Source organism: Macaca nemestrina, chromosome 15, assembly GCF_043159975.1.
Source record: "Macaca nemestrina isolate mMacNem1 chromosome 15, mMacNem.hap1, whole genome shotgun sequence".
In the NCBI taxonomy this organism is placed as follows: domain Eukaryota; kingdom Metazoa; phylum Chordata; class Mammalia; order Primates; family Cercopithecidae; genus Macaca; species Macaca nemestrina.
In genome coordinates, this window is record NC_092139.1 from 14,155,435 (window position 1) to 14,182,126 (window position 26,692).

The 26,692-nt window shown below is 53.4% G+C and overlaps 1 protein-coding gene and 1 pseudogene across 13 annotated transcripts in view; one reads left to right on the forward strand and one right to left on the reverse strand.

The window, feature by feature from the left end:
- The window catches only part of RIPOR3 (RIPOR family member 3), a 106,008-nt gene that overhangs the window by 67,932 nt on the left and 11,384 nt on the right, over window positions 1-26,692 (forward strand). For 11 of the 13 annotated variants that reach the window (XM_071079148.1, XM_071079142.1, XM_071079144.1 and 8 more), the window contains 11 exons: window positions 2,695-2,841; window positions 6,866-6,944; window positions 11,694-11,717; window positions 12,008-12,061; window positions 14,311-14,460; window positions 14,621-14,684; window positions 15,024-15,067; window positions 15,241-15,366; window positions 15,445-15,590; window positions 19,083-19,212; window positions 21,194-21,766. In XM_071079148.1, the coding sequence (XP_070935249.1) occupies window positions 2,695-2,841; window positions 6,866-6,944; window positions 11,694-11,717; window positions 12,008-12,061; window positions 14,311-14,460; window positions 14,621-14,684; window positions 15,024-15,067; window positions 15,241-15,366; window positions 15,445-15,590; window positions 19,083-19,212; window positions 21,194-21,766 (1,537 nt within the window). Of the gene's footprint in view, window positions 1-668; window positions 2,312-2,694; window positions 2,842-6,865; window positions 6,945-11,693; window positions 11,718-12,007; window positions 12,062-14,310; window positions 14,461-14,620; window positions 14,685-15,023; window positions 15,068-15,240; window positions 15,367-15,444; window positions 15,591-19,082; window positions 19,213-21,193; window positions 21,767-26,692 lie in introns of those variants that run through there. The other 2 variants (XM_024789399.2, XM_071079150.1) reach the window with 2 other exon arrangements.
- Window positions 1,780-2,139, reverse strand: LOC139358774 (large ribosomal subunit protein eL36-like; annotated as a pseudogene).

Genomic DNA, 26,692 nt, shown 5'->3' on the forward strand with positions numbered 1-26,692 from the left:
TCAGCACCACCCTCTGATGTATTATGTGGTTCCATTTTACCGATGAAAAGACAGAGGCTTGGGTGGTGTGTTAGTGTAGAGATGAAGTTGTTTTGATAAAAGGACCCCCAAAATGCAGGTGCTTACTTAAGCTTGGTTATTCCTCTCTCTCTCTGCAGTCCGGAGCCAGTGGGTGGATGAGGGCATGTGTGTGGCGGGCGGTCTGCTTCACAAGGCTGTTCAGGGTCTGTTCCTTCTCTTTTGTTGCTCAGTCAGCTTTTGGGGTGGGTTGAAGCTGCTTCCAGCATACCCTTATTCCTGCCCCTGGGAAGAGGAGGAGTTGGAAGAGAAGGGCCAGTAGTCCCCTGTGAGAACTGATGCCGAGCCAGGTGCGGTGGCTCACACCTGTAATCCCAGTACTTTGGGAGGCTGAGGCAGGTGGATCATTTGAGGTCAGGAGTTCAAGACCAGCCTGGACAACATGGTGAAACCCCGTCTCTACTAAAAATACAAAAATTATCCAGGTGTGGTGGTGCATGCCTGTAATCTCAGCTACTTGGGAGGCTGAGGCAGGAGAATCGCTTGAACCCGGGAGGTGGAGGTTGCAGTGAGCCAGGATTGCACCTATTGCACTCTAGGCTGGGTGACAGCGACACTCCGTCTCAAAAAAAAAAAAAAAAAAAAAAGAACTGATGCCAAAGTTAGTTCTAAGAGTCATTTCTGCCATGTCTCTTTTGTGAGAATGTGGTCATTAAGTGATACCTGGTGCCAGGGCACCTGGCCGATGGCTTTAGAGGGCTAAGAGCAGACTTCACATCTGTTGGTAAGCAAAGGCTTCATCAACCAGCCTGGTCCTCAAGCCTCATGGATAAGTTATGGGATCCTGAGAACGGGCTTAGATGCCAGGGAAACCAGCTCTGTGCTGTGATGAGGGTGCCCTGGCCTCGTACTCCTGTAATCAGTCTTGAGATGCTGCTACATCGCTAAAGGTTGGGAGACCCAGCCGTCACCACTGAAAGGCAGTTTTTAGGATCATCCAGTCCACACTCCCAACTCCAGCTGGCTTAAGCTAAAAAAGAGTCAGTTGGCTCATGTAACTGCAAAGCCCATGGGCAGGTACAGCTTTAGACATAGCTGGATCCAGGAACTTACTGTCATAGAGATTTGGCCTGACTCTGTTTGTTCCTCTCTGTGTTGGCTCCAGTTTCCCTACATGGTGGCAAATGGAGGAGGCTGGAAGTCCCGGGTGTATGTTCCCCAGGTTAGCAATGCCAGGGGAAAAAACCCTTCTCCCTTCTGTGAATTCTGAACTCCTGGCTGGCTACTGGCCAGGTTTGATCCCCATATTTCTTGGCCTAGGGGAGCAGAATATGTTGACTAGCGCAGGCCTGGGATGTGGATTTGTGGAAGAATGCTCGTGTGCACGTGTGCGTGTGCAATGTGTGTGTGCATGTTGATTGGTCAGGCTACCTTTCCCCCAAACCACAAGTATAAAAAGCAAAGCTGGGGAGGTTCCCCAGAGGAAAATTGAGGTGCTACTACTGGAGGGAGGGGATGGAAGCTGGGCAGGTAAAGCCAACAGATGCCTCCCCGTGGGTAAAGCACAGGACTATGACTTGGCCTCCTACACGGCTTTGCCTGCACAGGCAGAGCATGCTGATCAGAGAGCATTGGCATTTGGGCTGCTTGATTGTATTTCTTGCTGTAAGTTCATTTCTGATATCAGACTTTTATTACTTTTTTTTTTTTTTTTAATTGTCAAGCTGTTCTTTATTTCTGGGAGAGGGCAGGGGATGGGGCTCAGTCTTTCCTGGCAGTGGCTTTCCTCATGGCAGCCAGAACATTGCTCAGCTCCTTCCGCTTCTTCTTGGTACAGATGTGCATCCCCACCCTTTCCTTGATGAACTTGAGGGTCCGTTTGTCCTTGGAGACCTTCAGTAACTCCATGGCGCCCCGCTCATATGGGGCAAAGCCACACAGCTCTCAGATCATGTCCCACACAAACTCAGTGTATTTGGTCAGACGCCTGCTGTGGCGGCTGTGCCTGGGCTTGCTCACGCTCTTGGTCACCTTGTGGTCCTTGTTGAGGCCTATGGCTATAGGGTAGTGCAGAGCCAAGGCTGCTGCTCTCCAGTGGCAGCCATGGCAGAAGGGCTTTATTACTCTTAATCCTCAAATCCAGGCTCCTTATTTTTATTTTTATTTTTATTTATTTATTTTTTAAGATGGAGTCTCACTCTGTCACCCAGGTTGGAGTGCAGTGGTGCAATCTCGGCTCACTGAAACCTCCCACCTCCCAGGTTCAAGCGATTCTTGTGCCTCAGCCTCTGGAGTAAGTGGGATTACAGGCATGTACCACCACACCTGGCTAATTTTTATATTTTTAGTAGAGACAGGGTTTCGCCACGTTGGCCAGACTGGTCTTGAACCCCTGATCTCAGGTGATCCACCTGCCTCAGCTTCCCAAAGTGCTGGGATTACAAGCATGAGCCACCGTGCCCAGCCCCAGATCCTTATTATACAGATGAGAAAGCAGAGGCTCAGAGAGGCTCCATAACTTTCTGGAGACCACACTGCTTGGTGGTGATGGGGGTGGGACTGAGCCGGGTCTCCTGACTCCCTGTGGCTCTGGTCACTATTTCCAAAGTGCCTGCCCCTGGAGAGGGCTGTCAGGACCGGGCTGTGATTTCTCTTCCTCTCCACCCCTTCTCACAGAAAGTCCATCAACAGGAACTCCGTGAGATCGCGAATGCCTGCAAAATCCTCCAAGTTGTACGGCACTCTGCGAAAGGGGTCGGTCTGTGCAGACCCCAAGCCCCAGCAGGTGAAGAAGATCTTCGAAGCATTGAAAAGAGGCCTCAAGTAAGGCTGGGCTGTGTGCTGCTTCTAAGAAGTGCATTCTTCTACCTCGCCTTCTCTCTGTCTCTTCCTGGGGAAGCGTGGGTGGGTCTTGTCTACAGGAGGTGACAGGTTAAGTTCCTGGTCATTCGTTTAGTCAACAAGTATGTCACGGTGCAGCCATATGCTCAGCCCAGTTCTTGGGCACTGGAAACCTGGCAGTGACTAAGGCAGGAGGATTCTGGTCTTGTGGAGCACGCAGTGCAGAGGAGCAGATTTGATGCAATCAATCAAGAAGCAATGCAATCAATCATGCAGTCCATCATGGAACTTCCACCTGTGCTGAGTGCAGTGGAGAAGGGTAACAGAGAGACGGTGTGTCGAGGGCCTCAGCAGACAGGATGATCCTGGCAGTCACCGAGGAGGTGCTGACAGTGTCTGACACACAAACGGTCTGAAAAGGCGCCACCATGCTCACCTCTAGGGGACAAGCGTTGTAGGCAGAGGCAACAGCACGGGCAAAGGCCCCGCAGTGGGAGCCTGAACTGTGAGCTCACACACACAGGAGGTCAGGGCAGTGGGTGTCTGAGTGAAGGACAGACTTGCTCAGAGACTGACTGATGAGCTGGGCTGAGGCCCGCACAGGAAGAATGAGTCACTCCACAAATTTTTTTTTGAGATGGAGTCTTGCTCTGTTGTCCAGGCTCAAGTGCAATGGTACAATCTCAGCTCACGGCAGCCTCTGCCCCTGGGGATCAAGCAATTCTCCTGCCTCAACCTCCCGACTAGCTGGGAGTATAGGTGCACACCACCACACCAGGCTAATATATAGAGAGATATATATATATATATATATTTTTTTTTCCTTTTTTTTGAGATGGAGTTTCACTCTTATTGTCCCGGATGGAGTGCAATGGTATGATCTTGGTTCACTGCAACCTCTGTCTCCCGGGTTCAAGCGTGAGCCACCATACCTGGCCTAGGATCCTTATTTTACAGATGAGAAAGCAGAGGCCGAGAGTAGCTCCTGCCTCAGCCTACCGAGTAGCTGGATTACAGGCGCCTGCCACCACGCCTGGCTAATTTTTTGTATTTTTAGTAGAGATAGGATTTCACCATGTTGGCTAGGCTGGTCTCAAACTCCTGACCTCAGGTGATCTGTTCGTCTCAGCCTCCCAGAATGCTGGGATTACAGGCATGAGCCACCGTGCCCAGCCAATATTTTGTATTTTTAGTAGAGACGGAGTTTCGCCATGTTGGCCAGGCTGGTCTTGAACTCCTGACTCAAGTGATCTGCCTGCCTTGGCCTCCCAAAGTGCTGGGATTACAGACGTAAGCCACCATGCTCAGCCCACAAATATTTATTGAGGCTTACAGAGTGCCAGGCCAGGGGACAAAAGTAAATTAAACACACAAAATCCCTACCCACTGCAGAGCTGACTCCTAGTGGGGAAGAGACAGACAATACACAATGCAGAAAAGAAAAGGACAGAGAATATCAGATGGTGTTAAGGGCCACAGAGGCCTGGGTAAGAAGGCGGAGGCAGGGAGGGTTCATTTTAAATTGGGCAATTGGAAGGGAAGGCCTTGCTGAGAAGGTGACATTGGAGCACACGCCTGAAGGGGTGGAGTGAGCCATGCGGATAATGGGAAAAGAACATTCCAGGCCAGGCTAGCCACATACACAAAGGCCCTGGGGCGCAGCAAGGAGGCCAGCGTGGTTAGAGCCAAAGGAAAGAGGATGAGGTCACCGGGCAATGGGGACCAGATGACAGGGGGCCTTGTGGGCCAAAAAGTGGTTTCCCGGAGTGATTTTCCCCAGATACAGTGGTACTTAGACCCTAAATTCTCTCCTACCTACATCTTTGTTTTTTTTTTTTTTGAGACAGAGTCTCACTCTGTCACCCAGACTGGAGTGCGGTAGCACGATCTCAGCTCACCGCAACCTCCGCCTCCTGGGTTCAAGCTATTCTCCTGCCTCAGTCTTCCAAGGAGCTGGGACTACAGGCATCTGCCAACACACCTGGCTAATTTTTTTTTGTATTTTTAGTAGAATGGGGTTTCACCATATTGGCCAGGATGGTCTTGAACTCCTGACCTTGTGATCCACCTGCCTCAGCTTCCCAAAGTGCTGGGATTACAGGCTTGAGCCACCACGCCCAGCCCCTACATCTCTTATTTATAGACGGGGCACCTGAAAGAGGAACCAGAGTCAATTAAAAGTTGAAACCAGGCCGGGCGCGGTGGGCCTGTAATCCTAGCACTTTGGGAGGCGAAGGCAGGCAGATCACAAGTTCAGGAGTTTGAGACCAGCATGGCCAACACGGTAAAACCCCGTCTCTACTAAAAATACAAAATTAGCCGGGCATGATGGGGCATGTCAGTCATCCCAGCTACTCAGGAGGCTGAGGCAGGAGAATCACTTGAACCCGGGAGGTGGGAGTTGTGGTGAGCCAAGATCACACCATTGCACTCCAGCCTAGGCGACAGAGCAAGACTCAAAAAATAAAAAAAGTGAAACCACCTTAGAATGAAATGGTTTTCAAAATATACATCCTTGTTCGGGCACAGTGGTGGCCACCCTGTAATCCCAGGACTTTGGGAGGCTGAGGCAGGCGGATTCCTTGAGCCTAGGAGTTCGAGACCAGCATGGCAATATGGCAAAACCCTGTAGAGGTGGAGGTTGCAGCGAGCTGGGATTGTGCAGAGTTGGAGCTAGGATGTGCATGGAGGGTAGAGCATGTTTCTGAAGGGCAGATTCTGTGTCCTTTAAGGACCACATGTTTGAGACTTGTCTGGGGCCAAGGCAGTCCCTTCTTCTCAGAAAGCTCAACACTTCAGTGAGTAGCAGCCTGGCAGAAGCTCTCTTTTCCACATTTGAGGTCGTGTCAGTAGAGCCCAGAGAGGGTGAGTGACCTTCGTGGGGTGACTCAGCATATCCAGCAAGATGGGACTCCCTGCCCTGGCCCCCCACATATCTAGACCCCTCCTTTTTTTTTTTGGAACGGAGTCGCTCTGTTGCCTGGGTGGGGTGCAGTGGCGCCATCTCGGCTCACTGCAACCTTCGCCTCCTGGGTTCAATCAGTTTTCCTGCCTCAGCCTCCTGAGTAGCTGGGACTACAGGTGTGTGCCACCACACCCAGCTAATTTTTTTGTATTTTTAGTAGAGATGGGGTTTCACCGTGTTAGCCAGGATGATCTCGATCTCCTGACTTTGTGATCGCCCACCTCAGCCTCCCAAAGTGCTGGGATTACAGGCGTGAGCCACCGCACCTGGTCTAGACCCTTGACCTTGAGGGAGGTGTGCCATGATGGCCTCCCCATGAGCTGGGCCCCAGCTTGGGAGGGGGTGAAGATTTTGGGCTCTGAAGGCCACTGTGTGGTTTCAGACCTGGGTCAGCCTCTTGTCTGCTGTGTGACCAGGGCTGGGGTACTTGCTGCCTTCGAGGGTTGGTTTGTCTGTCTTTAAAATACATATACTAGGCTGGGCGCAGTAGTTCATGCCAGTAATCTCAGCCCTTTTGGAAGCCAAGGCAGACGGATCATCTGAAGTCAAGGAGTTTGAGACCAGCCTGGCCAACATGGTGAAACCCCGTCTCTACTAAAAATACAAAAATCAGCCAGGTGTGGTGGCACACACCCATAGTCCCAGCTGCTCAAGAGACTGAGATACAAGAATCACTTGAACCCAGGAGGTAGAAGTTGCAGTGAGCTGTGATCACACCACTGCACTCCAGCCTGGGCAAGAGAGGGAGACCTTGTCTCAAATAAACAAACAAAAAATAAATAAATAAATAAAATGCACATAATAACAGTAGGACCTACTTGTGGGCCTGGTGAGGGAATTCACTAGGAACTTCCCCATAACCAATTTTGCACGGTGCTGGGCACACAGCCCCCAGTGTGAGGGGGCTGGGCTTCCTACCTGCTTCTGAGCCCCGCTGAGCCCCGTGTCTGCTCTCCACACGGGGACACTGTCCATTTGGCCTGTTTCCTTTCCCTTTCTTGTTCCTCTTCCATTTGAAACTCTTCCTCGCTCTCCTTGCAGGGAGTATCTGTGTGTGCAGCAGGCTGAGCTGGACCACCTGTCTGGACGCCACAAGGACACCAGGAGGAATTCCAGGCTGGTGAGACCCCTCCCTGCCTGCTTCCCACCCAGATAGCCTCGGCCAGGAGTAAAAGATGAACCCGCGTTCCCCCTAGCCTATGTCACGGTGTGACTCTGTCTCAGAACTAGAGGTTTACGGAATAGCCTCTTTATGTTGCGCTGAGTTAACTTCACTTTGGCACATAGAGCAGTTCACACGTTTTAGGCCCACGTCACACTCTCTCTCGGTTCTAGAAGTAACGCTAAGGTGGGCAGAGTATAGAGGTGCATTTCTTTTAGGTCGTCCTACTTTATAGACCTTGGCCATCAGGTGACCTGGACTTGAGATGGCTTCTGTAATGCCAGGAAAGTGGGTCAGGTGTCACATCTCGGGTATGTCACAGTGGCCCCTGCCGCTGTCCTTGATGAAGCCCGCATGTTCCTTCAGTGTGCAGCTGACAGGCAGCGTTTCCTGCCATCATCAGGGGAGCATCTTTTTTTTTTTTTTTTGAGACAGGATTTCCCTTTGTTGCCCAGGCTGGAGTCCAGTGTCACAATCCCGGCTCACTGCAACCTCCACCTCCTGGGCTCCAGCGTTCCTTTTACCTCAGCCTCCCAAGTAACTGAGACTATAGGCGTGCACCACCATGCCCAGCTAATTTTTAACATTTTTTTTAGATACAGGGTCTCATCATGTTGCCTAGGCTGGTCTTGAACTCCTGGGCTCCAGCAGTCCTCCCGTGTCCAGCCAAGGCAGTGTCTTTGAGGCTGGCCCTGGGCCCTGTGTTGCTCAAGGCTCACCTGCTCTGGTTTTTGCCTTTCTCTTAGCAGAGACAGACTTAGCAACACACACACACACACACACACACACACACACACACTCACAAATAGCATACCTCATTAAAAATTTTTTTTTTTTGAGACGGAGTCTCACTCTGTTGCCCAGGCTGGAGTGCAGTGGCACAGTATCAGCTCACTGCAACCTCTGCCTCCCAGGTTCAAGCAATTCTCCTGCCTCAGCCTCCTGAGTAGCTGGGATTACAGGCACCCACCACCACACCCAGCTGTTTTTTCACATTTTTAGTAGAGACAAGGTTTCACCACATTGGTCAGGCTGGTCTCAAACTCCTGACCTCAGGTGATTTGCCTGCCTCGGCCTCCCAAAGTGCTGGGATTACAGGCATGAGCCACTGTGCCGGCCTCCCCTTTTGGTTTTTCAGACAAATCACAAATTTGTTTAGGTATAAGTATATCCCATGGAATCTCTGGGACATACTTATGTGAAAATAATTGTTCCTTGTTTATTGGAAATTTTAATTTTAATTAGGTGTCCTGTATTTTATCTGGTGACATGGCTAGGATCCCACTGCTCAGGGATTTCATCCTTCCAGCGGGAGGATCTTCCTTTTATCTGGGAAGTCTCCACTGCTGCCTTGCGAAAACCCCACATGTCCTTAATGAATTAGATTTGGAAACAAAAGCAAGGAGGCCTTGCTGCTGTGGGATTCTCCTCCCAGCCAGTGTTTCCCAGAATCCCTCCTCCAAAGCGCCAACATGCAGAGCAGGCCACCAGCTTGACTGAGGGACTGGGAAATCGAGGAGGGGAGATGAGTTTTTCTACTAAAATAGCATCCAGCGGCTCAGCGCAGTGGCTCACGCCTGTAATCTTTGGGAGGCCAAGGCAGGTGGATCACTTGAGATCAGGAGTTTGAAGCCAGCCTGGCCAACATGATGAAATCCCATCTGTACTAAAAATACAAAAATTAGCCAGGCATGGTGGTGGGCAGCTATAGTCGCAGCTACTCGGGAGGCTGAGGCAGGAGAATAGCTTGAACCCAGGAGGCGGAGGATGCAGTGAGGTGAGATCACACCACTGCACACCAGCCTGGATGATAGAGCCAGACTCTGTTTCAATGAATGAATGAATGAATGAATGAATGAATGAATGAATGAATGAAATAAGCCAACAAGCAGCTTTCTCTGTATCCTGGCTCCAGCAGAGAGGGCCTTGGAGTGGGCAGGGTGGGAGAGGTAAGGGCCCAGCCTCATGCGTGTGCCAGGCAGGGACTTGGGGAGGGAAAGGTCTGCCAAGCTTAGCATGCTTCACCCTTGGTGGACAGTTGGGTGGGTGACCAGCAGCAGATGGTGGGAGGAGGTGCTGCCAAGATCTCATCCAGCTCCAGCACCTGCCCCTCTTCTCACACGGGTGCAGCAAGTCTCACCCCGTGGACTTCCTTTCCCATTCTTTCTGTTCTAGAAGTAACTCTAAAGTAGGCAAGAGTATAAATACATGTATGTTTTAGCTGCTCCCATGTCATAGATGGGCACACTGAGGCCGGGGCACAGTGACCGCACTGGAGCCACATAGCAAGATGCCTATGTTGGGTCCTGCTCCTGTGACACTGCTGGTTCTCATTTAAAACAGATACTGGTTTTCGAGACGTTGCTGGGTAGTCAGTCTTCTTTTCAAAGGCTTGGGATCTTTCCTCTTTGTTTATTTCTTTTTTTTTTTTTTTTTTTTCCGGAATGGAGTCTCGCTCTGTCACCCAGCCTAGAGTGCAGTGTCAAGATCTCCGTTCACTGCAACCTCTGTCTCCCAGGCTCAAGTGATTCTCCTGCCTCAGCCTCCCGAGTAGCTAGGATTACGGGCACACACAATCATGCCAGGATAATTTTTGTATTTTTTATTTAGTAGAAAGGGGGTTTCACCGTGTGGGACAGACTGGTCTCGAACTCCTGACCTCAGGTGATCCACTCACCTCGGCCTCCCAAAATGCTAGGATTATAGGCATGAGCCACTGCGCCAGTCCTATTTCTTTATTTCTTAAATGAAGTTTTAATTCTTAATTTTAAAAAGATTTTATTTATTTATTTATTCATACATTCATTCATTCATTTATTCTTAAAGAGATAAGGTCTTACTCTGTCACCCAGGCTGAAGTGCAGTGGTACAATCATAGCTCTCCATCACCTTGAACTCCTGGGCTCAAGCAATCCTCCTACCTCAGCCTCTCGAGTAGCTGGGACTACAGGTGTGTGCCACCATGCCCAGCTAATTTTTACATTTTTTGTAGAGATGGGGTATTGCTATGTTGCCCAGCCTGGTCTTGAACTCCTGGGCTCAAGTGATCCTCCTGCCTTGGCCTCCCAAAGTGCTAGGATTACAGGTGTGAGCCACTTTACCTGGCTTAAATGGAATTTTTATTTCTTTATCGTATACGTACAATTTCACATAAATACATATATGGGACTTTTTGGGGTTGAATCCTTCTTTCTCTCTTGATTGATGCCCTCCTCCATTCGATCTTCTGTGTCCCACCCTGTTTAACCCTTGAGAACAATTTTGTATTGATCTTTCCATATTTTTCTCTCTGGTCACATAATCATGTAAATGTGTTTAGCAGTTGTGAGTTAATAATTGTCTTACAAAAATGAAATGTCAATTTACATACTCTCCTACAGCTTACTTTTTCTTCCTGGTGGATCTCCAACCTCATGGTAACCCCTCCAGGTTCAGACATAGTGACTGTAATCTCCACTGGCAATTAACAGCCAGTGAAAATTAGAGTCACTATATTTTAAAATTAGAGCCACTTAAAAAACAAGAGTTTTTTAAACATTTGTTTAAAAAAAAGTTTCTTGGCCACACTTGTTCATGTACATATTGTCTGTGGCTGCTTTCCCGCTATGATGGCAGAGTTGCTTAGTTAGGACAGAACTTTGACCCTGATGAACTTAATCCCACAGGCAGGTACAGCACTTCACATGCCTTAGGCCCACTTCACATTCTCTTTCTTGGTTCTAGAAGTAACTCTAAGGTAGGCAAAGATGTGTATGTTTTAGATGGTCCTACTTTTTTTTTTTTTTTTTTTTGAGATTGAGTCTCGCTCTGTCGCCCAGGCTGGAGTACAGTGGCGCGATCTTGGATCACTGCAACCTCCACCTCTGAGGTTCAAGTGATTCTCCTGCCTCAAGTCTGGCAAGTAGCTGGGATTACAGGCATGCACCACCATGCCCAGCTAGTTTTTATATTTTTAGTAGAGATAGGGTTTCGCCATGTTGGCCAGGCTGGTCTTGAACGCCTGACCTCAAGTGATCTGACCACCTCAGCCTCCCAAAGTGCTGGGATTACAGGCGCGAGTCACTGCGCCTGGCCAGGATGGTTCTAATTTATAGATCTTGGCATGGGGCGCCCTGGCCTGCCAAACCTGACATATTTACTATCTGGCCCTTTATAAACCTATGGAAAGGTTTGCCTGCCCTGATGATATATTATTTGTCATGGTCGCACCCTGGTCTCTGGAATAGATAGACTTAGGAATTCACCATTAAGGCTTGAACTTCTGTGCCATGTGCCCCTCCCGCTTCCATCCCCCTCACATTCTTTTGGTCATGGCTGAGGCCATTCCTTCAATCCCAATGGTTCCCATTTTGTCAAGGGCCTTCTGTGTCCTTTTTTCTCCCTATGAGGCAGGCGCTTCTTCTACCCTGCTTTACATAGCAGGAAATGGAGGCCCAGAGAGGTTGAATGACTTGCCTGGGACACACAGCTGGGAAATAGAAGAGCCAGACCTAGAACTGCCTCATCCAACGTGCATGTGTTTAATCAGTGCTGTCCTTGGCATGGACAGCAGCCTGCCATTGGCAGAGGAAGGAGTGGGGGTGGCTGTAGACATGGCTTTCTGTCCTCTGACTGTGAGCTCAGGCAATGGCAGGATAAAGCTCATAGGCCTTGGAGGAACATGTGGGACTCTAACAGCTTCTTCCGCCTTCCTTTCCTCCCCCACAGGCTTTCTATTACGACCTGGACAAGGTGAGTCTGCATATGGTGAGTGAGGTGGGCTGGGCCCTGCTGGATGAGAATGACTGTGCCTCATTGCATCCTCCTGGCTGCCCAATGGGCAGAATACGTGGGTTTCCTCCCCATTTTAGGAATGGGAAGGCTGAGACTCTGTGATGAGCCTTCCTCAGGGATGGTGAGGGCCCGGCCCAGCACTAAACCCCATTCTCTGAGTTAGGACCTGCAGGAGGGTGGCAGGGGCAAGCAGGGCCGGCGGGTGGCCCGGGCGACTTTGCAAACATCTTCCCTTTTTCCGGGAGAAGCAAACGCGCTGTGTGGAAAGGCACATTCGGAAGATGGAGTTTCACATCAGCAAGGTCAGCCGGCTCGTGGGTGTTGCAGGGTGGGGCAGGGCAGTGCCAGCTTGCTGGGCCTCAGCTAGGTTAGCAGGAGCTGGGGAGGTGCCCTCGGAGCAGGGGTCAGGGCCTTGGGGTATGGGGCAGCTGCAGGAGGCTAAGGATAAGCAGGGGCCTTGGGACAGCTGAGGGACAGCAGGGGCTCAGCCCTGAGGTGGGAGTCGGGGGGCTCAGCCCCGAGGTGGGACTCTCTGAGGACAGCGTGGGCTCTTTCTTCAGTTTATGCAGAAAGACCTCATGCTCAGTCTTAGATGGCTGGGAAGGTTGAACCCTCCCAGCCCATTGTACAGATGGAAAAGCAGAGGTCCAGAGAGGAACATGGGTTGGCCCAAAGTCGCACAGCAGATCCTTAAGCTTTAGAGTCTGCAGTTTCATGATCTTGCTTTACTCCCCGCACTGCCCAGTGGGTGGCAGGCTATCACAAACTCACCTCCCGTTTCACTGTTGAAAAACCAGGCAGAGGAGGAGAAGGGACAGATTCCCTTGTCCCTTTCACTCATTTTTGCTGTGCACACTGTGTGCCACTTGCTGCCAATAGCTGGGTATGCAGCAGGCGAGGCAGGAGTGGCGGGCGAGGCGGGGAGGCGGGTGAGGCGGGGTGGCGGGTGAGGCAGGGGTGGCGGGTGAGGCAGGAGAGGCGAGTGAGGCAGGGGTGGCAGGTGAGGCAGGGGTGGCAGGAGAGGCGGGTGAGGCAGGGGTGGCAGGAGAGGCGGGTGAGGCAGGGGTGGCAGGAGAGGCGGGTGAGGCAAGGGTGGCAGGTGAGGCAGGGATGGCAGGTGAGGCGGGTGAAGCACGTGAGGCAGGTGAGGCGGGTGAAGCAGGGGTGGCGGGTGAGGCAGGGATGGCAGGTGAGGCGGGTGAAGCAGGTGAGGCAGGTGAGGCGGGTGAAGCAGGGGTGGCAGGTGAGGCAGGTGAGGCAGGTGAGGCAGGTGAGGCGGGTGAAGCAGGTGAGGCAGGTGAGGCAGGTGAGGCGGGTGAAGCAGGGGTGGCGGGTGAGGCAGGGATGGCAGGTGAGGCGGGTGAAGCAGGGGTGGTGGGTGAGGCGGGTGAAGCAGGTGAGGCAGGTGAGGCGGGTGAAGCAGGGGTGGCGGGTGAGGCAGGGGAGGCGGGTGAGGCAGGGGTGGCGGGTGAGGCAGGGATGGCAGGTGAGGCGGGTGAAGCAGGTGAGGCAGGTGAGGCGGGTGAAGCAGGGGTGGCAGGTGAGGCAGGTGAGGCAGGTGAGGCAGGGGAGGCGGGTGAGGCAGGGGTGGCGGGTGAGGCAGGGGTGGCGGGTGAGGCAGGGGTGGCGGGTGAGGCAGGGGTGGCGGGTGAGGCAGGGGTGGCGGGTGAAGCGGGTGAGGCGGGTGAAGCAGGGGTGGCGGGTGAGGCAGGAGAGGCGGGTGAGGCAGGGGTGGCAGGTGAAGCAGGGGTGGCAGGAGAGGTGGGTGAGGCAGGGGTGGCAGGTGAGGCAGGGGTGGCAGGTGAGGCGGGTGAAGCAGGTGAGGCGGGTGAAGCAGGGGTGGCAGGTGAGGCAGGTGAGGCGGGTGAAGCAGGTGAGGCGGGTGAAGCAGGGGTGGCGGGTGAGGCAGGTGAGGCGGGTGAGGCAGGGGTGGCGGGTGAGGCAGGGATGGCAGGTGAGGCGGGTGAAGCAGGGGTGGCAGGTGAGGCAGGTGAGGCGGGTGAAGCAGGGGTGGCGGGGGAGGCAGGTGAGGCGGGTGAAGCAGGGGTGGCGGGTGAAGCAGGGGTGGCGGGTGAGGCAGGTGAAGCAGGGGTGGCGGGTGAGGCAGGGGTGGCGGGTGAGGCGGGTGAAGCAGGGGTGGCGGGTGAGGCAGGGGTGGTGGGTGAGGCGGGTGAGGCAGGGGTGGCGGGTGAGGCAGGGGAGGTGGGTGAGGCAGGAGTGGCGGGTGAGGCAGGGGAGGCAGGGGTGGCAGGTGAGGCAGGGGAGGCGGGTGAAGCAGGGGTGGCAGGGGTGGCGGGTGAGGCAGGGGTGGCAGGGGTGGCGGGTGAGGCGGGTGAGGCAGATGTGGTCCCTGCCTATGGGGGTTCACGTCCTACTGGGGCCAGGGGTGAGTGCTTTGAATGGGACTGGACAGGTAGTGACTGCCGCCATAGGCTGGGCTAGCGGGGTACTTAGCTCAGGGAGGGCCTCTCCCAGAGGGGAGAAGTCGACAGGCAGGTGTGGGGCCACCCCTCTGCGTGGGCAGCGCCACCAGCCCGTGTGCCCACCACAGGTGGACGAGCTGTACGAGGACTACTGCATCCAGTGCCGCCTGCGCGACGGTGCCTCCAGCATGCAGCGGGCCTTCGCCAGGTGCCCCCCAAGCCGCGCGGCCCGAGAGAGCCTGCAGGAGCTGGGCCGCAGCCTGCACGAGTGCGCCGAGGTGGGCCGGGCCAAGCTGGGCTGGGCAGCAGGGGCAGTGTGGAGCTGGGTCGGGCAGTGGGGACACCGAGAGCTGGGCCTCTGTCTGGCTGCAGGGATGGTTAGAGGCCCCCGTGGCCTAGCCCCAGGCAGCCTCCTGAGCCAACTCCGGGGCTTTGCAGGACATGTGGCTCATCGAGGGGGCCCTGGAGGTTCACCTGGGCGAGTTCCACATCCGGATGAAAGGTAACAGGGCTGAGAGGGGTTGGGCGGAGGCCTTTCTGGAGGCCCTGAGACTTCTGCTGAGGAGCGCGGGAATTGGCTAGAATCCCAGGGGTCTGAACCCAGCCCTGGCTTTTGCATCCATGTGACATGTGACCTCTGGCAAGTCCCACCCCTCTCTGAGCCTGGTGTGAGGGCCCAGCACCCTCCTGCCCATTATCCATCGTGATGGTTTTCCCCTCCCCCCATCCTCACCCCACTGAAACTGAAAACCTATACTCGGGGGACCCCCAGCGAGGACATGTGGTCCCAAGTCAGGGACAGTGGAAGGCAGAGGGGAGACTGGCCATGTCTGTGTTCCAGGCTTGGTGGGCTACGCACGCCTCTGTCCCGGAGACCACTATGAGGTACGGCCACCCTCCAGGGTCAATCCTCAGGGCTCCCCGCCAGGTCTTTGGGGGATGGGAGCTGCTGGGAACCAGGGTTGCAGGTGGGGCTCTGTCTGGCAGGGAGGGCCCTGGGCGGGCAGCAACGGGACACCCACCTGGGCTGACGCGGCCCCTCTCGGGCTGGTTCACAGGTGCTCATGCGTCTGGGCCGCCAGCGCTGGAAGCTCAAGGGTCGGATCGAGTCAGATGACAGTCAGACCTGGGATGAAGAGGAGAAGACCTTCGTCCCCACGCTGCATGAGAACCTGGACATCAAGGTGGGGATGAGGCCTGGGGGCGGGGCTGGGGTGCCTGGGTGCTCAGCTCAGACACCACCCTCCAGCCCCCACCCCTAGGTGATGGAACTGCGGGGCCTGGGCTCGCTGGCTGTGGGCGCAGTGACGTGTGACATCGCCGACTTCTTCACGACACGGCCACAGGTCATCGTGGTAGACATCACAGAGCTGGGTACCATCAAGTTGCAGCTGGAGGTGCAGTGGAAGTGAGTCCCGCCCAGCCTGGGGACAGCGGAGGCCTGGCCGGCTGCCCCTGGTGGCCTGACCACACGCTGGCCCTGGGTTCCTGCACCAGCCTCCACCGAGGGTGTCCCCGCCCTCACGGGTCCTCATCTGTCCCTCACTCCTGCCAAGGCCTGGACCTTCTCTGCAGCCCCTTCCTGCCTTTCTGGTTTTGCTTCCATTCTTGCTTCTGAACCCAACTATTAAAGCCTCAGGGAAGTTTGCGGGGGACACTTTCCAGGGCCTCCAGGCTTGGCTCCTTGCTGCTCCCACCCCCTCATTCCTGGCCGACCCTGGCTGCCCCTCAGGCCCAGGGCTGAGCAGTCACCTGCGTCCCCTTCTCAGCTGCAGACCCATGAAGCCCATGTCCGTGAGATCATCCCCTGGAGCCCATGAGCGTGCCCGTCAGCGTGGTGGGCTCCAGAGCTCTTTGTTCTAAGGAAGCTTTGCATTTCCAAGGCGTTCCCTTCCTCCTCCTTGGCACAGGGGCAGCAGGAGGGAGGGCTGAGGAGCCTCCTCTGCTCTGTGCTTGCTCTGGCCAGTCGGGGCTGGTCTCTCTCCTCTCTGCCTAGGGTGGGTGTCTGAGCTGGGGGTCACAGAGCTGCTGCCCTCTTCCCCCGTGAACTGGGTGAATTCTGGTGAGCGACCACCTGCACCCTCAGGGTCCTCACCTCTCTGGTAGGGCTGAGAATACCTCTTGCCCAGGGGCCCCTGAAGTGTACAGGGTGGTGGGCAGCTCAATGCTATCCAAGCCTAGGACCCAGGGCGCCTGCGGGTCTGCAGATACCCCAGGCAGAGAAGCGGGCACTTGCAGAGCCTCTGAGCTGTAGGACTTCTGGTCAGGCCAGGCCCAGGTGCCACGAGCCAGGTCTTTGTGCAGATAATTATGAGCAAGTTTCTTCGAGGCAGGAGGGTCTACGGGGACCTACCTGCTCCGAGTGCAGGGCTGGACACAGGACAGGCTGAGCATCACTCACCTCTGTGCTCCCATGCGCTCACCTGGCTTCCCAGCCTTCCCTGTGCATGTTCCACATGGAGGTTCTTCTGTAAGGGCGCCCCTTTTACAGACGAGGGGTCTGAACTGAGTGTCCCCTGCTCATTGGCTGAGCTTCTCAAAGGGGCCTCTAATTGGGGGTGTCCAGTTGTTATTGGTGGAGGGTCTTGATAATGAATTGTCCAGGTCCTTGGCGTTTTGAACAAAGACTTGAACAAAATGCACAAAAGGAGCAGAGGAATGAAATGCAGGAATGAAGCAGCAGGGCTTTATTAAAGCAAGAAAGCAGGTTGGGCACGGTGGCTCACGCCTGTAATCCCAGCACTTTGGGAGGCCTAGGTGGGCAGATCACCCAAGGTCAGGAGTTTGAGACCAGCCTGGCCAACAAGGCGAAAGCCCGTCTCTACTAAAAACACAAAAATTAGCCAGGCGTGGTGGTGCGGGCCTGTAGTTTCAGCTACTTGAGAAGCTGAGGCAGGAGAACTGCTTGCACCTGGGAGGCAGAGGCTGCAGTGAGCCAAGATGGCACCACTGCACTCCAGCCTGGGCAATAGAGCAAGACTGTCTCAGAGGAAAAAAAAAAGAAAAAAGGCGAGAAAGCACTCTGCAGGGTGGGAGTGGGCCCAAGCATGTGGCTCAAGGGCCTGGTTACAAAGTTTCTGGGCTTTAAGTACCCCGTTTGAGGTTCCTATGGGCTGCCCCTTGTCTGGATAAAGGATCTGGTCTGTGGTTAGAGGCTGAGGTGGATGGCACCCTACGCAGATAGAGGGACGGCCCTTGTTTTGCCAGTAGCCCATCCAAGGCACCCTCCCTTTCCATGTGGGCCGTGTGGAGGTGGGAGGGCTGTAGGGACTTTGATCCTTCAGTGTGGGGAGACGGGATTTTTCCTTTTGGGTTAGCTTTAGGAAGATTGCATTAATTGGCAATTCTCTGTCCCTTCAGACCTTGGTGTCCTTCCTTGATTTAGCATACATTGGCCTGAGGTTTCTGCCTCCAGATCCTGCTCTCCTGCTCCTAGTCATTGTCCCTCACCATCTGGCTCAGGGCCCTCAGGGTGGTCAGAGGCTGAGAAATTTTTTTTTTTTTTTTTTTTTTTTGAGACAGAGTCTCGCTCTGTCGCCCAGGCTGGAGTGCAATGGCGTGATCTCGGCTCACTACAACATCTGCCTCCCAGATTTAGGCAATTCCCCAGCCTCAGCCTCTCAAGTAGCTGGGATCACAGCTGCCCGCCACCATGCCCAGCTAATTTTTTTGTATTTTTAGGAGAGATGGGGTTTCGCCATGTTGGCCAGACTGGTCTCAAACTCCTGACCTCAGGTGATCCACCCGCCTTGGCCTCCCAAAGTGCTGGATGACAGGCATGAGTCAGTGCGCCCGGCCTTGAGAAACATTTCTAAAGGGGTCGAGGCCATGTAACTTGGAGTTCCTAGGCTGCACCTGTGACCATGCGCAAGGCCCTGGCCTTGGAGACCCAGGCCTCCATTTCCTGGTTTTTTTTTGAGACAGAATCTCGCTCTGTTGCCCAGACTGGAGAGCAGTGGCATAATCTCGGCTCACTGCAGCCTCCACCTCCCAGGCTCAAGTGCTTCTCCCACCTCTGCCTCCTGAGTAGCTGGGACTACAAGCGTGCATCGGTCACCACGTTAGCCCAGCTCATGTATTCATTTTTTGTAGAGATGGGGGTTTTGCCAGGTTACCTAGGCTGGTCTCGAACTCCTGAGCTCAAGTGATCTGGCTGCCTTGGCTTCCCAAAGTGTTGGGATTACAGGTGTGAGCCACCGCACCCGGCCCATTTCCTCTTAAATCCGTTAAGTACAGTGATGTCTGAAGAGTAGCCAAAGCCTTTAGTGATCTTTAAGGCTTTGGAGTCAGAGAAATCTCTTTGTGAATTCAGTTCCATCTCGCGTGGTTGGTTGTGACACTGCCCTAAGCAAGTCACCTATCTCTCAGAGCCTTCCTTTCCTCCCCTGTAAATAATTTTCCAGGCCACAGAGGGCTGCCACTGGGGGTGGAAATAAGGATTTGTGTAAAGTGTTTAGTAGAGGCCGGGCTCAGTGGCTCACGGCCTATAGCCCCAGCACTTTGGGAGGCTGAGGCAGGCGGATTGCTTGAGCCCAGGAGTTCGAGACCAGCCTGGGCAACATGGTGAGACCCTGTCTTTACAAAAAATAAAAATTAATTTAAAAATTAGTCCGGCATGGTGGTACATGCCTGTGGTCATAGCTACACAGGAGGCTGAGGCAGGAGGATCACTTGAACCCAGGAGTTCAAGGATGCAGTGAGCTGTGATGGCACCACTGCACTCTAGCCTGGGCATCAGAGCAAGACCCTGTCTCAAACAGTTTAGAGCAGAGTTCCTTGCACACCATCCATGCTATTATATTGTAAGATGAAGACCATCTACCTGTGTAACCTGGGCCGTCTGGGCCTGAGATGGCCTCTGGGCACTGACGGCATCCTGGCCTTCTGTTCTCTCCTCCAGCCCGTTTGATACTGAGAGCTTCCTGGTGTCACCCAGCCCCATAGGCAAGTTTTCTATGGGCAGCAGGAAGGGCTCCTTGTACAACTGGACACCCCCGAGCACCCCCAGCTTCCGGGAGAGATACTACCTGGTGAGTGGGCCTTCCCTGGGGCAGGGCTGCTGTGGTCACCCTGGGATGGGGGCAGCACGCGGGGGCTGGGCTGAGCAGTCTGGCCCTCCCAGACATGGCAAGCCTCAGGCTCAGCCTCCGTTTGGGGTGATCCTGGGTGTTCTCTTGTGCGCTTTCTTCCTCTGCTGCTAGCCTCCATCCCAGCCTGGGTTCTGGGCTTGGCTGGTTCTTCAGAACATCTGCAATGGGCTCTCTGGATGGTTCTACCACCCCAGCCATGGCCTTGGCCTTAATATATATGTTTCTAGTAATATTACTTGACAGAGTGCCTAGTAAAACATCTCTTTCCTGTGATCTCCATGAATCAGGGTCCCCTCCTTAATGCCAACTCCTATAATCAGTTTCTTCCATATTCTTCCAGAGACAGCAATCCATCTACCAGCAAGTGTATGCACCTCTTTTTTTTTTTTTTTTTTTTGAGAGGAAGTTTCACTCTTGTTGCCCAGGCTGGAGTGCAGTCGTACAATCTCAGCTCACTGCGATATCTGCCTCCTGGGTTCAAGAGATTTTCCTGCCTCAGCCTCCTGAGTAGCTGGGATTATAGGCACACACCACCACATCCGGCTAATTTTTGTATATTTTTAGTAGATATGGGGTTTTACCATCTTAGCATCTTAGCCAGGCTGGTCTCGAACTCCTGATGTCAGGTGATCCACCCACCTCAGCCTCCCAAAGTGCTGGGATTACAGGCATGAGCCACCGTGCCCAGCCCTCTCTGGACTTCAATTTCTGTATCAGAGAAGTGAGAATAACAGCACTGCCCTTATGGGATTGTTGTGAGAGTTAACTGAGTTAATGAACACCAACCATTATCATTGGTTCAGCTGATGAGAGGTAAGCATTCGTGTCCATGTACCCAGATTCACACTGTGGCACTGTATTCACCATCCGTGTGGCCTGAGGACCTCTCTGAGGTTAGGGCAGTGCCACCCCCATGGGGTGTGGTGAGGGTAATGCAAAGGCCCTGGAGAAGGGCCGGCAACCTCAGAATGCTTAATGACAGCTGCTGCTGTTTCTATGGTGTGTATATTGGGCCATTCATTCATTCATTCACTTCATTCATTCAAAACTAGGCTGGGTGCAGTGGCTCATGCCTGTAATCCCAGTACTTTGAGAGGCTGAGGCAAGTGGATCACCTGAGGTCAGGAGTTTGAGACCAGCCAGGCCAACATGGTGAAACCCCATCTCTACTAAAAATACAAAAATTAGCCAGGCGTGGTGAGGTGCCACTGTAATCCCAGCTACTCAGTAGACTGAGGCAGGAGAATTGCTTGAGTCCGGGAGACAGAGGTTGCAGTGAGCTGAGATAGTGCCACTGCACTCCAGCCTGGGCAACAGAGTGAGACTATTTCAAAACAAAAAAATGAAATTATATGCTAGGCTCTGCTCCAGGTCAGGCAAAGACTGTGCCCTCAGGGAGCTGAAATTCTACAGGGGAAATAGATGATACCAAAATCCGACAAGTGCACAGTCAGCCCAGGGGCGTAAGGACTGTGGGAGACAGCAGGAAGGGAAGGGGCCCACTGGGGCCAGGTGGAAGTTGCCACTTAAAAAAGGCTGTCCAGGGCAGGGTTCTCAGGAGAGGTGACACCTAAGTAAGGTCCTGAGGAGGCGAGGGCACAAGCCGTGAAGGCACATGGGGAAGAGTGGCCAGAGCACAGTCAGTGCAAAGGTTCTGGGGCAGGCACAGGGGGCCCAGCCCACGGGGCATGAACAACAGTCAGGAGGCTGCTGGGAGTGAGTTGGAGGCGGGATGGGGGATAAGTGCAGAGAGGGGACAGGGTCTTGTCTGCACCTCTGGGATGCTGGTCGCCTGGGCAGGCCTCAGTCATCCTGAGAACACGGGCATGCGGAGCAGGTGTCTGTCAGGGGAAGCCCCTCTGGGGGACTTGCTGTGGTCCCTGGGGTGGCTGGTGAGGCCACTCCGGTGTCCCCTCTCCAGTCTGTCCTACAGCAGCCAACACAGCAGGCCTTGCTACTCGGTGGCCCAAGAGCCACCTCCATCCTCAGCTACCTGTCTGACAGCGACCTCCGGGGTCCCAGCCTAAGAAGCCAGAGTCAGGAGCTACCTGAGACGGACTCCTTCAGCTCTGAGGACCCCCGAGACACGGAGACCAGCACGTCAGCGTCCACCTCAGATGTGGGCTTCCTGCCCTTGGCCGTCGGCCCCCACGCCTCCATTGAAGAGGAGGCCCGGGAGGAGCCCCTGTCCCCAGGTCTCCTGCCAGAGATGGCCCACCTCTCGGGAGGCCCATGTGCAGAGCAGCCCGGCTGGAGGAACCTAGGAGTGGAGACCCCCAGCCTGCCACAGGGCTCCCTGTTCCACAGTGGCACAGCCCCGAGTAGTCAGAAAGGCCACGAGGAAGGGGCAACCGGGGACAGAGAGGAGGGGCCTGGCGTGGCCCTCGAGGGGCCTCTGCAGGAGGTCCTGGAGTTGTTGAGGCCCACGGACTCCACCCAGCCCCAGCTCCGGGAGCTGGAGTACCAGGTCCTAGGTTTCCGGGACCGGCTGAAGGTATGCCCACCCCGCCCTGGGCGGCGGCCCTGCTTTGCTGATGGCATGATGGCTGGGAGTGGGCTCTGGGGCCACACAGCCTAGGCCGGCATCCTGGCCTCATCCCTGCGTGACCTGGGTAGGCCATGTCTCTGTGGGCCTTGGTTTCCTCATCCAGCAAGTGGGGATAACAACAGCCCTCATGGGGCTCAGGAAGATTCTAAGAGTTCACAGTAACAGCTCAGCACATCCAGCCAGAACCTGGCCCGTCTCGCACCTTCTGACCTGGGTGGGTGGGGCTATGGCTCGTGGCTACAAACCCAAACTTGGAGTGTTGTCAGGGTCAGAGCTGGCTCCGTGGAAGGCCCCACACAGTTCCACTTGCCTCATCCACGCACCCCGCACCGAACCTTCCCCTCCACAGGGCTCATACCCCAGGGCGTTCTCAGTTCACAGGAGGGCTTAGGTGGCAGGTGGCTTTCAGAGGCGCTGACCTGGGCAAATTATTATATTCCCCTCTTGTGTTTACACAAATTTGAATGTACATAAAATGTATACCACTAGTACCTATTAATACATCTATTAACTGAAAGACATCCTTCCCTGGACACCCTCTTTTATTTTTTATGTATTTATTTTTTGAGATGGAGTCTCGCTCTGTTGCCCAGGTTGGAGTGTAGTGGTGCAGTCTCAGCTCACTGCAACCTCTTCCTCCCAGGTTCAAGCGATTCTCCTGCCTCAGCCTCCCAAGTAGCATGGATTACAGGTGCATACCACCACGCCTGGCTAATTTGTGTATTTTTAGTAGAGATGGGGTTTCGCCATGTTGGCCAGGCTGGTCTCAAACTCCTGACCTCAAGTGATCCCCCTGCCTCAGCCTCCCACAGTGCCAGGATTACAGGCATGAGCCACTGCACCCGGCCTGGACACCTTCTTTTAAATGGCAACTCCCACCAGGCCCTGGCAAGCCCATCCCTTCCTGCTCTGTTCCTGCGGTCCTTATGCCCTCAGACTGGCTGTGTACTTCTCTGATTTTGCTGTTTTCTGTTTTCCCCTCTTTTGTGTAAGACACACTTTGGCACTGAAATAGTTAACAGCTCTCTTCAAACACATTTTATCGCTACCCACACCTCCAACAGGACAAACCAGCCCAGGAGAAACAAGTTTCATTTCTCACTTTACATCCATAACTTTAAAAATATGTTCCGTTTACCACTGCTATGGTTGTTAAAAAGGACCTGCCTAAAATTTCCAGAAAAAAATTTAAGAAATAATGTCACCTTTTTTGGTATTTTATGTTTTTCGTTTTTCTTTTTCTTTTTTTTTTTTTTTTGAGACAGAGTCTCGCTCTGTCGCCCAGGCTGGAGTGCAGTGGCGCGATCTCGGCTCACTGCAAGCTCCGCCTCCCGGGTTCACGCCATTCTCCTGCCTCAGCCTCCCGAGTAGCTGGGACTACAGGCGCCCACAACCGCGCCCGGCTAATTTTTTGTATTTTTAGTAGAGACGGGGTTTCACCGTGGTCTCGATCTCCTGACCTTGTGATCCGCCCGCCTCGGCCTCCCAAAGTGCTGGGATTACAGGCGTGAGCCACCGCGCCCGGCCAATGTTTTTCGTTTTTCTTGAGACAGGGTCTCACTGTGTTGCCCAGGCTGGAGTACAGTGGTGCAATCTTGGCTCACCGCAACCTCTGCCTCCTGGGATCACACAATCCTCCACCCTCGGCCTCCTGAGTAGCTGAGGCTACAGGCACACATCACCATGCCTGGCTAATTTTGTTTATTTTTTGCAGAGACAGGGTCTCACTTTGTTGCCCAGGCTGGTCTCAAACTCCTGGACTCACACAAGTCTCCCGCCTCAGCCTCCCGAAGTATTGGGATTACAGGCTTGAGCCACCGTGCCTGTACCTTTTTTGTACTTTTTTTTATTATTATTATTATTTTTTGAGACGGAGTCTCGCTCTGTCACCCAGGCTGGAGTACAGTGGCCGGATCTCAGCTCACTGCAAGCTCCGCCTCCCGGGTTCACCCATTCTCCTGCCTCAGCCTCCCGAGTAGCTGGGACTACAGGCGCCCGCCACCTCACCTGGCTAGTTTTTTGTCTTTTTTAGTAGAGACGGGGTTTCACCGTGTTAGCCAGGATGGTCTCGATCTCCTGACCTCATGATCCGCCCGTCTCGGCCTCCCAAAGTGCTAGGATTACAGGCTTGAGCCGCTGTGCCCGGCCTCTTTTTTGTATTTGAGTCAGCATGCACATTTGTCACATACTTGTATTTTGAAAAATTACACCCAATTTACATAAAAATGTTAATGCCACAATAATGTAATCATTTTAAACATCTTTGAGGAACTTTTCTTTTTTTGGCAAACGAAGTCAGAACAATGCAAATTGATTACAGACCGTGGTTTTTAGTTTGACTTTCTGGAGAGAAATTACACACACACACATTTATGCAAATCTATGTGTATATGAATACATGTATGATGCTGGGCGCGGTGGCTCACGTCTGTAATCCCAGCACTTTCAAAGGCCAAGGCAGGTGGATTGCTTGAGGCTAGGAGTTCAAGAGCAGCCTGGCCAACATGGCAAAACCCCATTTCTACTAAAAAGACAAAAAAATTAGCCGAGCGTGGTAGGGTGTGCCTGTAGTCCCAGCTACTTGGGAGGCTGAGGCAGGAGAATCACTTGAACCTGGGAGGCGGAGGCTACAGTGAGCCAAGATCGCACCAATGCACTCCAGCCTGGGCAACAGAGCAAGACTCTCTCTCAAAAGAAAAAAAAAATCATGTGAGTGCATACATACACACACACACATACACGATTTATCCTCATTCTTCGTGGATTCTGTATTTTGAAATTCATCTACTTGCTGAAATTTATTTCTAACCCCCAAGTCAGTACTCGAGGCGATTCCAAGTGGTTTTTGGGGCTGGGCAGAGTGATAGAAAATCTGAGCTGCTCGAAGCGCACATTCCCAGCTGAGGTCAAGTGAGGCAACGCTTTGCCTTCCTGTTTCAGCGCCCAAACGGTAAACAAGCGTCCTCATGGTCTATTTAATGCCATGTTTTTCAAGTTTTTGTGCTTCTTGTTGACGGTTTCACTGTTTAAATGCCTCCCAAGTGCAGAGCTTCAGTGCCGGCTGGTGTTCCTCAGTCCAGGAAGTCTATGAAATGCCTTACGGAGAAAATGCGTGTTAGATGAGCTTCCTTCAGCCATGAGTTGTAGCGATGCTGGCTGTTGAGTTCAATGTTAATGAATCAAACATATCTTTTTTTTTTTTTTTTTTTTATTTGAGATGGAGTCTCACTCTGTCGCCAAGCTGGAGTGCAGTGGCATGATCTCAGCTCACTGTAACCTCCGCCTCCTGGGTTCAAGTGATTCTCTTGCCTCAGCCTCCCTAGTACCTGGGGTTATAGGCACTTGCCATCATGGCTGGCTAATGTTTATATTTTTAGTAGATATGGGGTTTCACTATGTTGGCTAGGCTGGTCTTGAACTCCTGACATCAGGTGATCCACCTGCCTCGGCCTCCCAGAGTGCTGGGATTACAGTCGTGAGCTACCATATCCGGCCAACAATAGCTATTAAACAAGGTGTCTTTAAACCGAAAGACACATACAAGGTTCTGTATTGCTGTGTTGATAAAACTGCTGTGACCAGAGGTTCACAGGAACCTAACCCAGTATCTCCCTTAGGAACAGTGGTTCAGCTTTTGCTGATTGAGTTTTATAGAACATAACTAATTTTTTTTTTTTTTTTTTTTTTTTTTTGAGATAGAGTCTCACTCTGTTGCTCAGGCTAGAGTGCAGTGGCGCAATCTTGGCTCAATGCAACCTCCGCCTCCCCGGTTCAAGCAATTCTCCTGCCTGAGCCTCCTGAGTAGCTGAGACTACAGGCCTGTGCCACCATGCCTGGCTAATTTTTGTATTTTTAGTAGAGATGGGGTTTCATCATGTTGGCCAGGCTGGTCTCGAACTCCTGACCTCAAGTGATCTGCTTGCCTTGGCATCTAGAACATTACTACCTTGACTATTGAGAATCAACAGTCTATATGCATGTGTGTATTGATACGCACGTACATACACACGTATGCATGTATTTTTGTATTGGAAAATGGGATCTCTGCAACTAGCCTTGCTATTCCCTTCGTCCTCGAGATTCTCTCTTTGGGCTCAATGGTTAGGATCCTGGTTTTGCTTTATGGCTTCTGCTTGGGCTGTGCCGTGGCTGCAGTTTGTGTTGGACAAGGCCTGGGTGGGGTGTGCTGGGAACGGGGGCAGGGACCAGCCCTGGAGCCAGCCACGAGTTGCGGACAAGACAGAAATCTCCAGGGAGGGAGCTGCCACTGGAGGCTCTGGTGACTTGACCAGTGGTGGGATGGTGGCTCCAGCACTCTCCGTTAACCTGTTGGGGAGAGAAACCCAACAGGGTGGAGGAACCTGAAGCCCACAGGCCTTTGAGCCTCGTGAAGAGGCGTTTGCCTGACCTACACCATCTATTTAAAATACTTTGAAATTTGTTGTTGGTATTTCAAAACTGGGTAGTTTCCCATACAAATCCATGTTTTAGGGTTTTCTTAGAACTGGGCAATCTATGAGCGCGGCCCCCTCTTAGGGGAGGCACCTGTACTCCTGCCTCCCCGGTCCCTGCTGGGGCCGCTCATTCACTCTTGCCATTGGCCTTGTCTCCGTGGGGGTTTGAGATACAGGGGAGGGTTTTCAGATCTGTCTCCCTCAAGATTCTGCTCCTACCTTGTCACAGGCCATTCAGGAGGGACTTTGAGGGGTGCCATGCCCAGTGCCATGCCTTGGGCCAGCGGCTGGGCTTGTGCTGGGGGATGGTGTGTGGGATCAGGGCTCAGGACCGGACACTGCCCAGGTCTGCCGTGAGGCCCCCTGAACAGTATCCCAGTCGGATGGGTGGGGCCCGGTGCTGCCCTCAGGTCTGGCC